The 15,890-nt window shown below is 32.5% G+C and overlaps 1 protein-coding gene and 1 pseudogene across 5 annotated transcripts in view; one reads left to right on the top strand and one right to left on the bottom strand.

The window, feature by feature from the left end:
* Positions 1–15,890, bottom strand: part of PTBP2 (polypyrimidine tract binding protein 2) — a 68,651-nt gene that overhangs the window by 15,799 nt on the left and 36,962 nt on the right. For all 5 annotated transcript variants that reach the window (XM_019747019.3, XM_019747020.3, XM_019747021.3 and 2 more), the window contains exons 6-8: positions 10,719–10,883; positions 10,526–10,636; positions 5,055–5,250 (exon numbers count right to left, since the gene is read on the bottom strand). In XM_019747019.3, the coding sequence (XP_019602578.1) occupies positions 5,055–5,250; positions 10,526–10,636; positions 10,719–10,883 (472 nt within the window). The remainder of the gene's footprint in view (positions 1–5,054; positions 5,251–10,525; positions 10,637–10,718; positions 10,884–15,890) is intronic.
* Positions 12,607–12,706, top strand: LOC141568713 (U6 spliceosomal RNA; annotated as a pseudogene).

The following is a 15,890-nucleotide window of genomic DNA, read 5'->3' as shown; positions in this document are numbered from 1 at the left end:
CTATATGTGTTTAATATATTTTTTTAATCAGCATTCTTTTTAGAAAAGTCTATTTAATTGCCAACATTAAAGTAATTAACTGAAAGTAGCCTTACAAACTCATGAAAATATCAAGTAATAATTTTGTTCTCCTTAACCTCTGGAGCTACTGAATGATTCAGTAAGAAACATACAGGAATTTCCAAAAAGCATTCATGTTTGGAGAACACTGAAACCTTGAATAGCCTAAATTTATTAAAAATATCTAAAAGACAACAATGAAAGAATATATCTTATTTCCTAAAAACAAAAAATACACACGCAAAAGGAAAAACATAGGCATCATTCAAATATATTTTAAGAAAATATACAAGTACTGCACTATTAGCTCACTGCAATAATACTAATTAATTTCCAATCAGTCTGGCTTAGTAAAAGTTTTCCCCTCATCACTCCACTGTAATAGCAGTATTTCATAAAAGATGTTTTTACTGTACATCTTACAGAATCATAAGCAAAAAAAAAATAAACAGGCAGAGATAGTATGTACACGGGTACAAGAAAAAGAACACCTGAGAAATGTTAATCCTTTGATTGAGTAAATAATTCACATTCTTATCTGGAGGTTATTTTTTTCTCATAACTAGCTATAACAGAGAAGTGATTTATGTGGTGTATTGGTACTGAGAAAATTCTAATCTTCCTGGTTATTTTATGGGGATAAATTTGTTTTCGAGGGGAAAAAAGCATCTTAATTTTAATCAGTTTAGTTCTTTACTCACCCACCCGTTTCCTTTTTGGGGGCCATTGGGCAAGACAAAAAAAAACCCCAAAAAAACAATTATTACATAAATAAAACTCATCACCGCTAGGCTAACCACTCGGACTACCAGAAACCAGAAGCAACCAACAGTCTCTAAAGATGAAAGCAGAAGTTGGGAAGAATGTAGGCTGTACCCATTCATGAACTAGTTTAAATAATTAACTAAAAAACGAAAGCTGGATAGCAACACCATCCACTAAATTAGCAAATAAATACAAGAATTAACTGTCCTGCAAAATCTGCTTTACTAGGTAAATAGCCCTAGTTGATGAAAGAAATTCTACTTTACACAATGTGATGTATAGATGATGTATTACAGAACTGTACACCTGAAACCTATGTAACTTTACTAACCATTGTCGCCCAATAAACTAATTAAAAAAAGAAAATAAAGAAATTCTACTTTATAAAGATTTTCAACTAATGTAGAAGGAATGTGTACATTAGGGAGGGAAAAAGCAACAGCTGCACCCCCCATGTGAAATAAATTAAGGCAGCAATCGTTAGTGGATACTAAAACTATTAGTACAGAAATATAATGGAAGGATCAGAATGTTACTACCTGAACCCACAATCAATCTAAAAGCATCACTAAAATCAGGAAAACCAGATGTTTTATGCTTCCTACTGAGATACAATACGAAGCACAAGGAACACCTATAAAGTATTCTGCTTAAACAAATATAAACAACAGAATCTGAATCTAATCAAGCTTTTGGACCTAAATGCTAGTTTACGTAAAAGATGCAGTGGATGGAAAAAAAAAATTAAAGTGACACTACAAGGAAACAGTGAGACCAATCCAGACTGTGGGACTTTAAAAAAGAACAACTGGGTTTCTTCAGTAAGTCAGTGGAACTGGGGGGTGGAGGTCGGGGGTGGAGGGAGAAAACAGCAGGAAATGGATTTGATCAAGACTAGTTTGGTTGTACTTTAAAGTCACCTGACTAAGTATCACTGGAAGCAAATAAACGTACAAAGATTTATTTAGTTACCATCCCAGAAGACATGAGCTCACTAAAACAATATTCAATGGCAGCGACAAGGGGTGTTTGAAGAATACTTTAAAGAGCAAAACAGTAAGTGGTTCCTGATGAAGATCAAAATATCCACCACACGTATCAAAAAAGTTACAGAAATGTCCTATAAATGGATACTTTTACATTGAGATGAATTACAGTGGTACCTCTGTTTTCGAATGTAATCCATTCCAGAAGACTGTTGGAGTTCTGAAACGTTCGAAAACAGCTGACAGCTAGGCCTCAGGATCTTGCACTCAGCGGAAGCCACGTAACATGTTCAACTTCCGAGGTGTGTTGGAGAACCGAAGCATTTAGATCCAGGTTTACGGAGTTCGTAAACCGAAATGTTCGTCAACGGAGACATTCGAAAACCGAGGTACTACTGTACTTAAAAATACTTTTCCATAAACTGGCCAGTCTAAAATGTGTGAATAAAGATGAAACATCAGCTCATATCAAATGTAAACATGATACTTAATACCTATTTTACATGTATTGAACATCCCAACAAAATATATAACATGAAGAATCCTGACAACCAATTCAGAGACTTATAAATACCTAATAAGAACTTAAAAATTATAAAGTAGATCACAAAATAAAAACTAAAATAAGAATCTGACAGTCGTATCAAATGAAGATCCTAACAAATTAAAAAAGAATATTCAACGCTGTTAGAGGGGAAAAGTGGAATAGCCAGCCTTATGTACCATTCATGTTTAAATTATCACCGTCTAGAAAGAAATTTGCAGTAAGAATCAGAAAACTTAAAACATTTTCTTTGACCCAATAAACTAATAATTCTAATTCTAGGAATCTAGCCTAAGGAAATAGTTTGAGATAGAAAAACACTGTTGTGTACAGGGTGTTTTTCACATGCCACTCATATGAATAAAAAATATGGAAGCAGACTAAATGTCCAACAAAGTTACTTTCTAAAAAAGTATGATATATCCACTATCACACTATTCAGCTATTAAAATTACCATTCCCCCCAAAAAATCTTAGTAAAATGACAATTACAATATAACACAAAAATGCAAATACAGTGATTTTAATTTTGTATTTACATAGGAAAAAACATATATACCAAACTCTAACAGTGGTTATCTCTTGTAAATTATCCAAACTACTCGAGTCCATTATTTGATTTGTAAAACTTATAAATTCTCCTACTTTCAAAAACTTTTTTAGGATAAAATAAAAAGCCCAGTTATATATAACAAGATGCAAAACTTATTAAAACGGGTAAATGATGAAGTTATTTAGTAAAGGAAGGTGATTTCACACATTTTCACCTGTCACAAAACGTTTTCTTTTTACGTATTAGGCAGAATGAAGAAACAAAAATACATTACATTAAAATATTCAACACAGAGCTGGAAAGAAACTGGACAATTTATTAAGAACTGAGCAACTTTACGCATATGCTTTTTATGCAAAAATGTAGAACTGGAAAAAAATAAAGGCACAGAGTAAGATAGAAACTAGTTATGCCAAGGTTTCACAATTTTTTATGAGACTTTTAATTATTACTTTTTAAAAAAATTCACCAAGGACATGAGATTGCAAGGAAGGTGGTGATGAATTCCCTAGGAGAAAAAAAACCAGGTGACTTTTAACTGTGACGCTCCACCCAGAAATCAAATACAAATACATCTAACCTTACCCCAATGGGCAAAGGCACAAAGCTCCTGTGTTTGATGGTACCTGAAGTTTCTTGGTATTTTACCCTTATTTCTTTAATGAGTTGAATTTTTTAACTTCTCAGAAAACTATATATAAAATATTGATGTTATCTTCTACTTTGTTGGGTATCTTAAGGATTAAATAATGTATCTGCCAAGTCCCTAGCGGAATGCCTAGGACTTAGAAACTATTTAATAAATGTTGATTCTTTTCTCTTCAATAAAATAATACAATTTCTATCAGTAAAGAATTTAAGAATCTATAGTAATAATTATAAGAAAAAGCCTTGTATAACTCATACGGTCCCACTCGACTTTACCTTTAAAAACAGCACACCATGAAATTGTCAATATTAACTTATAAGGTAAGTTAAGAATAACTTACCTTATAAGTTATTATTAAACTAGGAATATAAAGTGATAGAGACTGTCAGGAAAGAATGTTATAAACCTAAAGCATCTATTATAGTCATGATGAACAGCTATAGCTTTTGTAGATGTAAAAGAAAATCAGAATAAAGGGTCAGTTTTGTCTGAAGTCACCAGAATTAATTTCAAATATCAATTGCTTCTCTTGTGCATTAGTGTCTCTGTTCATATATGCATCACTTATATTACTACATATTTACAAATGGAGAGCACAAATGTTACATATCCATAGCAAATAAATGTCTATTTCAAGAATTACTCGATTATAATGCTTTTCCTTTTTTTTTTTTGACAGACATAAACTAAACTGTAAAAGCTAGTTTGGGACTCATTCATCTTGAGTTCCACATGGACAGAAACTCTGAATATAAACTTACAAATGTCAGAAATCAAGAATTTCCCATCCACATCCAATAAAAGAAACTGCAAAATTTTATCTTATGTTATAAATCATTTCACTCATTTTATTTACAAAATAACATTTTCCCCATTTTTTCTTCATCTTGATTCCATTAACTATTAGCTGCACATTTTGTATTTTTTTGTTGTTAAGTGGGTCAAATTCATTGTAGTACAAGGTGAAATAGAAATGATTAAGACAAAATCAAATAAATACCAAAATAAATTTTATAGAAAATTCTCGTTTAAATTGTTTTTTTTTTAAAGAGAGGCCATAATACTCCTTACTCCCATTATATTTTTTGTCTGTTAACGTGTTTCTATGCAGTTTTAAAACAATCAGATTAGCTCTAAAGAATATGCACAAGGGATCTAGACTTAGACTTCGACGTAGACAGTGTGACATCAAGTTTAAAGTGTAAATATTTTATTAAGAACTCAACACTATTTCACTAGAGTTTTGCTTCTTTTATTTGGGAAAGTGAGAAAGATGAGCATAGTGAAAGACTGAACTGATACAATTTTAATATAACTGAGGAAGAACAATTTAGGTTTTCCCCAACAGAATTCATAAGCCTTCTTACCTGAGAAAAAGAAAACGTAACTCAATTTCTTAAATTCCAAAATGGGGGAATCATACTTACTGGTGGTTTAACAGTCATTTTCTCATTTGGCAACATGGGAGAAAAGTGGTATAGACAATAAAAGTCATACCTAAGAGGGATGTCTCCTTGGCAAATGCTGCAGCAATAGCTGGGTCCAATGCAGGTTGTCCATCCCCAGATGGAAGGTCAGGTCGAGTATAATCCCTACTTTTATCATTGTTGTATTTTACATTCAAATTCACAAGTTTGGAAAAATCAATCCTTAGAGTACAGCAAGCATTATAAATATTCTGACCATCTAGGGCCTGTAAAAATGAGTAAAGTATATCATCAATATTAAGGAACTAAAGTTTACAAAAGGTAGGACTTTGACAATAAAACTCAACAATGAAAACCTGCACATAAAAGTCACCAGGAAAGGGATTAAATGTCATACATCATTCTTTGCTATGCCAGCTGTACATGTATTAGTTTTCAAAAATACTATCTTCTTGAAATACAAAGCGCCACTTAAATCTAAAATACAACCAGTTAAGCACATGTGATAATACTTTTAATTAAAAAAAACTGCAAATAATTTAATTTTAAAAGACTAACAAGGGTCACTAGTTAGTAGTCCTTCCAAAGTAGTACCATAATAGCCTACACGATAATTTTACTATATATTTTTCGGCTGTGTGGCAATACTTATAAGAATTGGTATAGTTTTATAATGTAATTTCTGTTTGAGGCACTTCAAGCCAAATAAATATCACTATGATGAACAGCAATTCCCATGAAATGGGCAAAAGCCATTATCTTCCTTTAGCCTGAAGTGTCTAACCGAGTAAGAATAATTTGTTGAATTAGCAAATACAACGACATCCCAGTAGTTCTGGAGTAGAAGAGTGCCAGCTCTAGAGTTTAAGTCTACACTCAATTAGATCATCTTGAGCAAATTACTTAACCTCTCTGACTCTCAGTCTTTCTTAATCTGAAAACCAGAGATGATAATGACTGCCATGCTTCCTCACGGATTATGTGGATTAAATAAGAGATTATATATACGAAGGTACATCATGAATTATGAAGAACTATGCTGCTGTTATGATTATTGTATTTTTTTTCCTGTTCCTATATAACCACCGTATCTACTCCAGCTAGATGTAAACCTGGAACAAACTAGAGAATAGGGAAATTTATTGTTAATTTTTCATTAGAATAAACCTTTACTGTATACCCGGGGTGCCAAAAGAAAATGTATACAAGTGGACACTTTGGTCAACATTGCTCTAGCAGTAGTTGGCTGTCATCAGAAATGCTTGGACACTGGTGGTAACCATTTTGAGCACCTCATGTGTTTGCAAAATTCCAAGAAATAAGAGTAGCACACAAATCAGTCTTGTGTTCAGCAATCAGGATTGCAGTGATCTTGCTGGAGCACAGAATTCTGACTGGAAAAGCTCAAGTCAATATGCAGAAAGACCGCTCAAACGTGTCTACTCACAGGGAAAGTTGAGAACAAACAAAAATAATCAGGAAAAACATTTTCATAGTAAATATTAAGAATTATGGCTAAAACATAGTAAAACTTAGGAAAGATGTTAGACATAGAATGCATAAACATCATAATGAAACACTACATATGAATTAAAAACAGGGAAAGTCACAATAAAACTATTTCCATTTTATTTCACTGCTGTTTACTATTTATCTATGTCTCTTACTTTTCTGAGAAGATTGCCGGGGGTCACTGACTTAGCAGATGCTCAGGGAAATCTTAGGCTCCAAACTCTTTAAATATCTACCTTTAGCTAGTCACAAAAAATTTACCAAATCAAGTACATAAAGTTTCATCATACTAATAAAACACTTCAAACTAATTAGTTACCAATATAAAACCACTCCAGACTACTAGATAATGGAGGATTTTCCTAAAACATCCTGAAATCATTAGTTTCATCTTAAATCCTCCAACCATACGCATGAGGAATGCATAGATTGTATAGATTGTAAATACTAAAAAGATGTACAATTAGGCAGATGTCAAGGAGAATTGAATCTCTGCCTAAGAAAATAGAAAAGGATCATTTCATTAGGTCTCTCACAGACTCTGCAAAAAGCAATGAGTATTAGGTACGAAGGAATGAATAGCATGATCTTACTGCTGCAAATATTTTACCTCATGTTTATTGTTACTATTAAATAATTAATGAAATACAATTTCCTAGAAGGAATCATTAATGAGAAACAATCCACTTGTACGCTAAAATAAAATGATCATTTTAAAGGACTTCCAAAAGACACTAGCACTATTCAGTGCCAACTATAGATATTCCTAATGGGTAATGCTCCTGAAAAGCTGTTTTTAGTAACATACAAACAAAAAGAGCTGTTTTCTACTCATGTGTGTTATAATTTTAGGACTGTATAATACAAATAATTTTAAAGTCTGGGCGCAAAGCAGATCACATCATAATAGGTTACTCACTATTAAAAAAGACTAGGATATTTCTGATGTATCTGGTAATACTATTTCTCGAAAATATGGCAACTGAACTAGATAGTCATGGTAAGGCTTATTTTTTTGCTCAGTACACTGCTTGCCAATAAACAAGATTTTCAAAAAAGGCATTAGGGCGTTTTCTTTAATAACTGTGAGGACCACTTAAAATATTTACTTCTTATTTAATAATTATGATTGTTACTATGACTTGTGATTATCACTGTACATGTCAACTCTCAATATACACATTACCTTTTGATATTGACTAAAGAGGTTTTTAAAAAGACTGTTCTGAAACATATACAAATTCATGAGATTGTTGCAGTACTTTTCCCTCCAACCGTCACTAACAAATCTCCATTGTTAATCTGCTTTTTTGCTGAGTTGTTATTCTGTAGCAAAATGCTAGGAGGAAAAAAATTCCTATTTACTGAAAGTAACTGCCAATAATAATAACTAGTATATGGAAAGAGTTTGGCTCTGTCACTCAAGCTGCATTTACTAGCAATGGTTCCCACAGCTTTCAAAAACGAACAAAACAAAACAAAAAAACCCCAACCAGCCAACCAACCCACCCCAGAGTACTGGGCTCCCAACTCCAAAGATTATGATTTGTTAGTTCATGATGGCCTAAGCTTATTTTAAAATAAGCAATCTATATGACAAAAACATAGGTGGGCTATGGACCATACTTTTTAAAGTATGGTCCATAAATTCTCTTCCCCCGCAAACCTGAAGGTACACTTTGCCTGTTAAATGAATTCCCAGTGTTTAAGAGACATTTTTTCATCTCTCATTCATTCGAAAAATTATCACTAGAAGTAGAGAAGTAGGCTTGAGATTTTCTTCCCAAACTCTTATTCTTTGCCTCTAATTTTTACATGACCTCCATTGTTTTAACAAGCATAAAAATGTGACAACTAAATTACAAAGTTTAGAACCAACTGACTTTATAATATATTGAGAAAGGCGGGAAGAGACCTGTGACACATCAGGTGCCGGGAAAGTTGTGACATGGGAGGAAAAAAATCCCAATACCTATAATATGCCATATATTGTGCTACGTTCTAGGACTACAGAAGAGAGCAAAGCAGACATGCTACCCACTCTTATATAACTTACAGTCCAACAGAAAAAATATCATACATCATATTTACAATTACTTATAAATATAAATAATTAAAGTAATTACAAATATGATGTATGGTATTGAGAACTAAGAAAGGAAGGGATCTAATCTAGATGAATGGTTACAGATGATCTAAGAAGAGATTTCTACACTGATACTTGAAAAAGGTATAAAAGAAGCTGGGCATAGAGAGATGATGAGAAAACAATATTAGCAAATTGAATAGCAGGTTGTAAGCCTGAGAGATCAGAGAAAATATAGCATAAGCTATAGTTTGATGCTTATTATCTGTGCAGAAAAGATTGCGTAAATGAAAACCTCAAATACTTACCGTAATTGAGGTATATTTTATAACGAGATTAAATGTAACTACAGATTACTCCAGACAAGATACACATATAAACTCCTTTCCCCATTAAATTATAACGCAAATGCAGTATAATTCCTAATCAAATTCGATTTCATTTCTCCTTTACCAGATATTCTTTCTTGATCAGAAAAGAATGGCCAAAAAAAAAAAAGAAAAGAAAATCTACATTAAGAAAACTGCACTATATTTAAATATGTTTGAGGCTGTGAAAATGACATAGAAATCATGGCTTCTAGACTGTCTGCTATTGATCAAACCTCATACATTGATTTTGGTAACTCTAAATACCAAATATCTTCAAAATTGGAGGGCTGGGAAATACTAAGAAAAAAATATTTTTGGAGAAAAAAATTCTAATTGTTAATTTATGCCTGGAAGGGAAAAATATAGTAAGATGAGATCGTGTAACTTGGGAACAAGTAAACAGCAACATACTACAGAAAAGTAGACATAAAAAATATCCACATTACGGAGTATGCATTATGATAAGGAATTTATCTCTTTAAATCTCAGCACCCCCTTGTAATACAGGAAAAATTCCTGTTCAGTTTACAACATAGAGTAGTAGTCAGAAAAAATGCATTAACACTTGGCAAACTAGTCCAATTATGCTAATATTACTGGTATAGTTTTTCTGCTACCCAAAGCTATGTTTGCTCCCCAAATGAAATTCTGAAGATGAAAATGCAATAAAGCAACAATCAAAAATAGTCTGAGTTCCAGACAAGTTATCTTGATCTGGAGGAAGCATTTGAGTATTACAGACCATAATTAGTCTGAAAGGGAAAGAGTGAAAGGGAGAAAAAGAGGTAAGACAAGGGTAAGACAAAACCATTGCTTTAATGGTTTAATAATGTAACAACAATGATAATATGGCACAAGAAGTTAAAGAGGTAGAGCAAAGTAGATTTAAATTAAGATACACAAACAGATGATTAAAGCATTTAAAAAACAAAACTGTGGTATGCAGTTTTCAATGACAGCCATGACAAGGAAGACTTTACTTCTTTTAATAGTTTTTTACAATTAAAATATAATTATGAATGAAAAGTAGACTAGGAACCTATTCAGAAACCTGTCTTTAAAAAAAAAAAAAATCTTTAAAAAGATTATTGGGTATAGTCTTTAAATAAACTGAAAGCCTATCGCAGCATTTGAACCACATATGTACTGATATATTTCACTGAAACTATCTTGATAGCTAAATTAATTACTTTGAAACCCCCACCGGAAAACACTTAAAAGTCTTATACAGGTGTGCATGCACAACACAATCCTGCTATATCCTCAAGAGCATAAAACTTTGACCTAAATCAAACAAAAATGCAATAATATAAGGCTATGTTGCAGATAACTATAGATATGACTATCCTTAAAAATAAACATATTTTTTATCACAAATTCTAAGCTTTTCTAATATTATCTTAGTGATACCAATCTGTGCCATGTATAATGCTACATGGCATTGCTAAGTTACATCAGTATTAATAACGTTGTTTTTTGTTTGTTTGTTTGTGTTTTTTTTTTTGTGTGTGTGTGTGTGTATCACTAAGATACACAAAAATATCACTATCTCAAAAAGAGCTCTAGACTTACTAGTTTTGCTTGTTGAGCATTTACTGGATCACCATACTGGAGGAGAGCTTGAAACTGGTTATTTTTTGTAAATGTGATTATCTTCAATACAGCACCAAATTTAGAAAATATCTGTTAAAACATTAAAATCAAAACATTATCTACTGTTATTTCTCCAATTTATAGGTTAACATGAAACTTAAATAAAACTTACTTGGTGAAGAACATCAAGTGTTACAGGGTAGTACATATTGTCAATAATTATTCTAAGCACTGGACTCTGGGCTGGAGTCACTGCACTCTCACTAACTGTGGTGCCACTAAGAGGAGTATTTGCTGTCTGGACAGCTGTCACAGCTTGAAGAACTGCTTGAGCACGCTGAAAATTGATAGATAAGTACTTTAGAAACACACCCAGTATTTTCACTTATATTTTGCTACATGTTACATACACTATCACCTCATTTCTTTTCTAAAACACATATAAATTAAAACAAAATTTAACACTCAATAAATACTTTGAGCACCTGCTAGGTATTGTCTATTTATAATTCAAATATTCGAGTATTTACTAGAAAACATTATCTAGAGTTTGGGACTAATGGTGAACAAACAAAGATACGCAATGTAATTTATTTTCAAAAGAACATGATGCAACTACATTTTCTAATTACATGGCAGGAATTTGAAGAGAATAATCAAACTTCAATCTAACATTATTCAGTCTATACAAAGGGCACATGACAAACCTTAAGAAGTGGATTACTCGATTATCTGAAAGAACTCCCATACAGCTTATTATTTCTAATACAATCTTAAAAGAATATCCAGAATAACAAATTCTTTTTTCATACTAGTGTAACTTCTGACAGCAAAATTTTTAGAAGAGAAACTGATGTACACTACAGTATAAAGCCATTACATTCTCAGATATACTTCAAGATAAAATATAAAGGGTATTCTCCATACATTATAGTATCTAAAACACAATCAACTATAAATGCACTATTATTTTATATATGACTAATAAGATACTGCTAATTAAACAATGACATCAACTATTGCAACATACATCTTGATTTAAGATTTTAAAATGTGAAAAAACATACATATGGAAGCAATACAGGGCCAGCCCGGTGGCTCAGGCGGTTGGAGCTCCATGCTCCTAACGCCGAAGGCTTCCGGTTCGATTCCCACATGGGCCAGTAGGCTCTCAACCACAGGTTGCCAGTTCGACTCCTCAACTCCCGCAAGGGACGGTGGGCTATGACCCATGCAATTAAGATTGAATACGGCACCTTGAGCTGAGCTGCCGCTGAGCTCCTGAATGGCTCAGTTGGTTGGAGCACGTCCTCTAAACCACAAGGTTGCCGGTTCAACTCCCACAAGGGATGGTGGGCTGCGCCCCCTGCAACTAACAACGGTAACTGGACCTGGAGCTGAACTGTGCCCTCCACAACTAAGACTGAAAGGACAACTTGACTTGGAAAAAAATTCTGGAAGTACACACTGTTCCCTAATAAAGTCCTGCTCCCCTTCCCCAACAAAATCTTTAAAAAAAAAGCAATACAGTATTTTAAGGAAATCTGTCTACTAAATCACGTTAAATGCTCTAAAAGACTGCCTTCATTACTACCGTTTCCCCAAAAATAATATCTAGCCGGACAATCAGCTCTAATGTGTCTTTTGGAGCAAAAATTAATATAAAACCCGGTCTTATTTTACTATAAGACCGGGTATAATATAATACCAGGTATAATATAACATAATATAATACCGGGTCTTATATTGATTTTTGCTCCAAAAGATGCATTAGAGCTGATTGGCTAGGTCTTATTTTCGGGGAAACATGGTATTATGCTATTCCTAAATACTGTAACAGATTCACTGATAAGAAAATAATTTCTACTTTATCTAGAGTCAAAAACAAATCTATATAAAAGGAAATAATTATTAAATGTAACAATGATAAATACCTCTATATGCTTTAACGTTTAAAAAAGCTGTATTGGCAGATGAATAAGAATATAAACAGCAGTGATGAATGAAAAGGAAGAACACAAAAGAATTAGGACACTTATGAGAATAAACAAGAATGGTCAGTGCTCACTTCAGTGGCGCACGTACTAAAATTGGAATGAGAGATTAGCATGGCCCCTCATCAAAGATGACACACAAATTTGAGAAGTGTTACATTTATTTTGGAAATGCTACGTAACACTGCAATATATATCAAATTAACAGCTGTACACCTTAAACTGAAACAACGCTGTATGTCAATTGTATCTCAATAGGCTGAGAAAATGATCATTTCACTGAAATACAATATAACAACGGGTTGTATTCGCTTGGGACTCAGAGATCATGTATTCGTCTAGTCAAACCCCAAAATTTAAATGCTAATTAAACAATAAGATGACCTATAAATTTGTTAGCTAAAGTGACTAATTCAAATCCAACATTTTGAAACACATAATATTTAATACAATAAAGATATTTACACTATATGGAGAATATAGTTATAAAGAAAGACACGGATAAAAAGATTTCTAGAGCAATGTTAAGTGTTTCAATATACAGTTAAGTACTCACTTAATGTCATCAATATGTTCTGCAACTTTAAGCAAAATGATGTAATGAAACCAATTTTACCATAGGCTGATATAAACAGGAGTTAAATTCTTATGGCATCTCTTCGTTATGATGTTATTCAAGGACCTGCTGTATTTAACCCAATACACATTTAAATAAAGTTTTAAAGTAGCTCACTGCAATATTACTGTTTTCATTAGAGAACATGTCCCTTTTCAGATATGAAATTACAACAAGCATGGAAAATCACAACTAAGGAAAATACTAACATCTGCTATTTCAAATAATGGAATGTCTTTTTAAAATGGGAATCACATGATCAATGGTACACTATCCAAATGATACAAGGTTAAAAGTTTCCTCTGCAACCCTGTCACCTCTCTACTTTCTCCTACCAACACCTCACCAATTATCCTGGTATGCTTTCCAAAAATGCAATCTACATATACAAATACATATGCATATGTCCATTCCATACAAGCATATAAGTACATATTCATTCCATACATTTTTTCCAGTACTATTTACTGTTCTCTATCGTCCTTTTTTTAGCTTAATTATGGTCTCCCTTATCATTAACAAACACTTCATAAATTTTAATTTATGAAGCAGAGTTGGCTTGGCAACACAGATTGTAATTAAACTCTTTATTGAAACATTACATATACACAGAAAACAGAAATCCTAAGTGCATACAACTCAAAATATCCTAAAGTTGGACATATCTGTGAAATGACTATCTAAATGAAAAACAGAACATTATCTAACTACAGAAGCCACACTCATGCTTTCTCCTAGTTATGTAGATGGAACTGTATAGTATGTGTTCTACTTTGGCCAAGAGATGGCTGTGTGTGAGCTAATGAAAGTAGCAAGAAAGATGAAGGAAACTAAGCAGATATTAAGGAGAGGGAATTGATAGGACTTGGTGATTTGAGGAAGGATTCTGGAAGAATTCATGGATGATACATATTCATTTGTTTCTCTTCTATTATGAAACCCTATTAAAATGCCTATTAAATGAATACAAAATGGAATAAATACAAACACTAAAGAGAGGAGGTCATAATTAGCTAAGAATACTTTTTGTCAATTTCCTGCTACACAGAAAATGAATGGAACCAAATGGAGAGAAGACATAGTGAACACATAGCAAACAGAGTTTGGACTGGTTGCAGCCACAGAAATGAGATTAGAAATTGGCAGGTTCACAGGAGGAAGACAGTGAAAGGGGTTAACAGAAAGTCAAACAGCTTAACTTCTACTCCCCGCCTCCCCCTACCATCTCTTTCCTTTACCATTAAAAAAACCACAAAACCAAAATTAACAACAAAATGCTTCCTTGAAGGAACCAGAAATTCTAAAGAGAGTTTTGTTGGCCCAGAATAAAGACCTCTTTGGCATCTGAGGGGATCCCAGCTTAGTATCCAATTCTCCATTACTTTACAGGAAAGCATGACAGTCAATAAAACCTAATTGTCCATTCTGAAATTTGAACTGACAACTGGGGGTGAGAAGAGGAAGAGAAAGCAAGATAAACATAACAGCCAACAATGAAGAAAATAAGACATAATTTAGAGTATAATGAAGTATTTTAAAAATACCATTAATTAGTATCCTTAAAGAATTCTGAAGTCATAAAACATATCCAGTAGGAATGCAAAAAAGGACAATCAAAGTTTAAAGAGCTTTTGAAAATTAGAAATATGGCTGCACAAATTTTTTTCCAACAGAAGTAGTTTACACTGTTACCCTGTGTCTGAAAAAACCCAGACTGGAGTGCGTGCCTTATTCCCTAACCACTTTCAAGTCTGTTACTCAAATGTCACTTCTTGGTGGAGCTTTCACTGGTTATTCTATTTATAATGACAAACCTCCCTCTCCTATATACATCTATCTATTGCTGCCTTATCTTTATTCTTTACATGTTCCTTTCATTTGAATCTTTTAAAATAAAGATGTATTCACAAATTACTGAAAATACTAATTTATGAGACTGGGATATTAAAAACCATTTTAAATTATAAGTAAAAAGATTAGAGAATATTTTCTTGTGATGTATTTCCTCAAGTTAAACTCTTAGAAATACTTCTGGTTCAAAAGGAATAAAAATTATTACCAAATTTTAAAAAAAGAAAACAAAAACAGCTGAAATTTTAGTCTTTTAGTCAAAAAGTTTTATATGCTTATTTTTCATAAACTTAATAGTTTTAATAAATGATCTTAAGTCACTTTTTTATGAAGGTTAAAAATCTATGGGAATTATTTTTCATTAAATTTTCTGTAAGACGAAGAGCCAGAGACAGTTTAGATTTTAATGAAACAGAAAAATGTAATTAGCTATAAAACTGTATTAAAAGAGCTCTGGTTTTTAGATCATTACTGAAGTCCATGCATTTAGGTCTAAAACCAGTCTTATACTATTTTTAAAATATATAATTAAATAGTTAATATCTTCTACATTACATTTTTAAAAGATCTATACATTCATATATTCTCAATTCTTACATTTCCCCAACACCCCCGCCCCGGAAAACCATTAACAAATCTTAACTAGGAATTTTTTCCATAAGAAATTAAGACTTATAAAAAGTCAAATAGCCAGAGGCATTGAACTTCATACCTTAAAGTCCAAGCAGAAGAGTTGTATAAATAGCTTATACTAACAACTTCTGCCTCCTAAACAGTTTCTATACAAACATTTTAACTTGCAATAATAAACAAAAAACAAGAACATTTGACCAGGACCTTAGAAACACTGAAAAAATATTTAACGAATTCATCCAGTACTAAC

Source organism: Rhinolophus sinicus, chromosome 7 (assembly GCF_057876585.1).
Source record: "Rhinolophus sinicus isolate RSI-liver-muscle chromosome 7, RSI-T2T, whole genome shotgun sequence".
In the NCBI taxonomy this organism is placed as follows: domain Eukaryota; kingdom Metazoa; phylum Chordata; class Mammalia; order Chiroptera; family Rhinolophidae; genus Rhinolophus; species Rhinolophus sinicus.
Note: the sequence above shows the minus strand (reverse complement) of the source record. Positions and strands in the feature narration are given on the sequence as shown.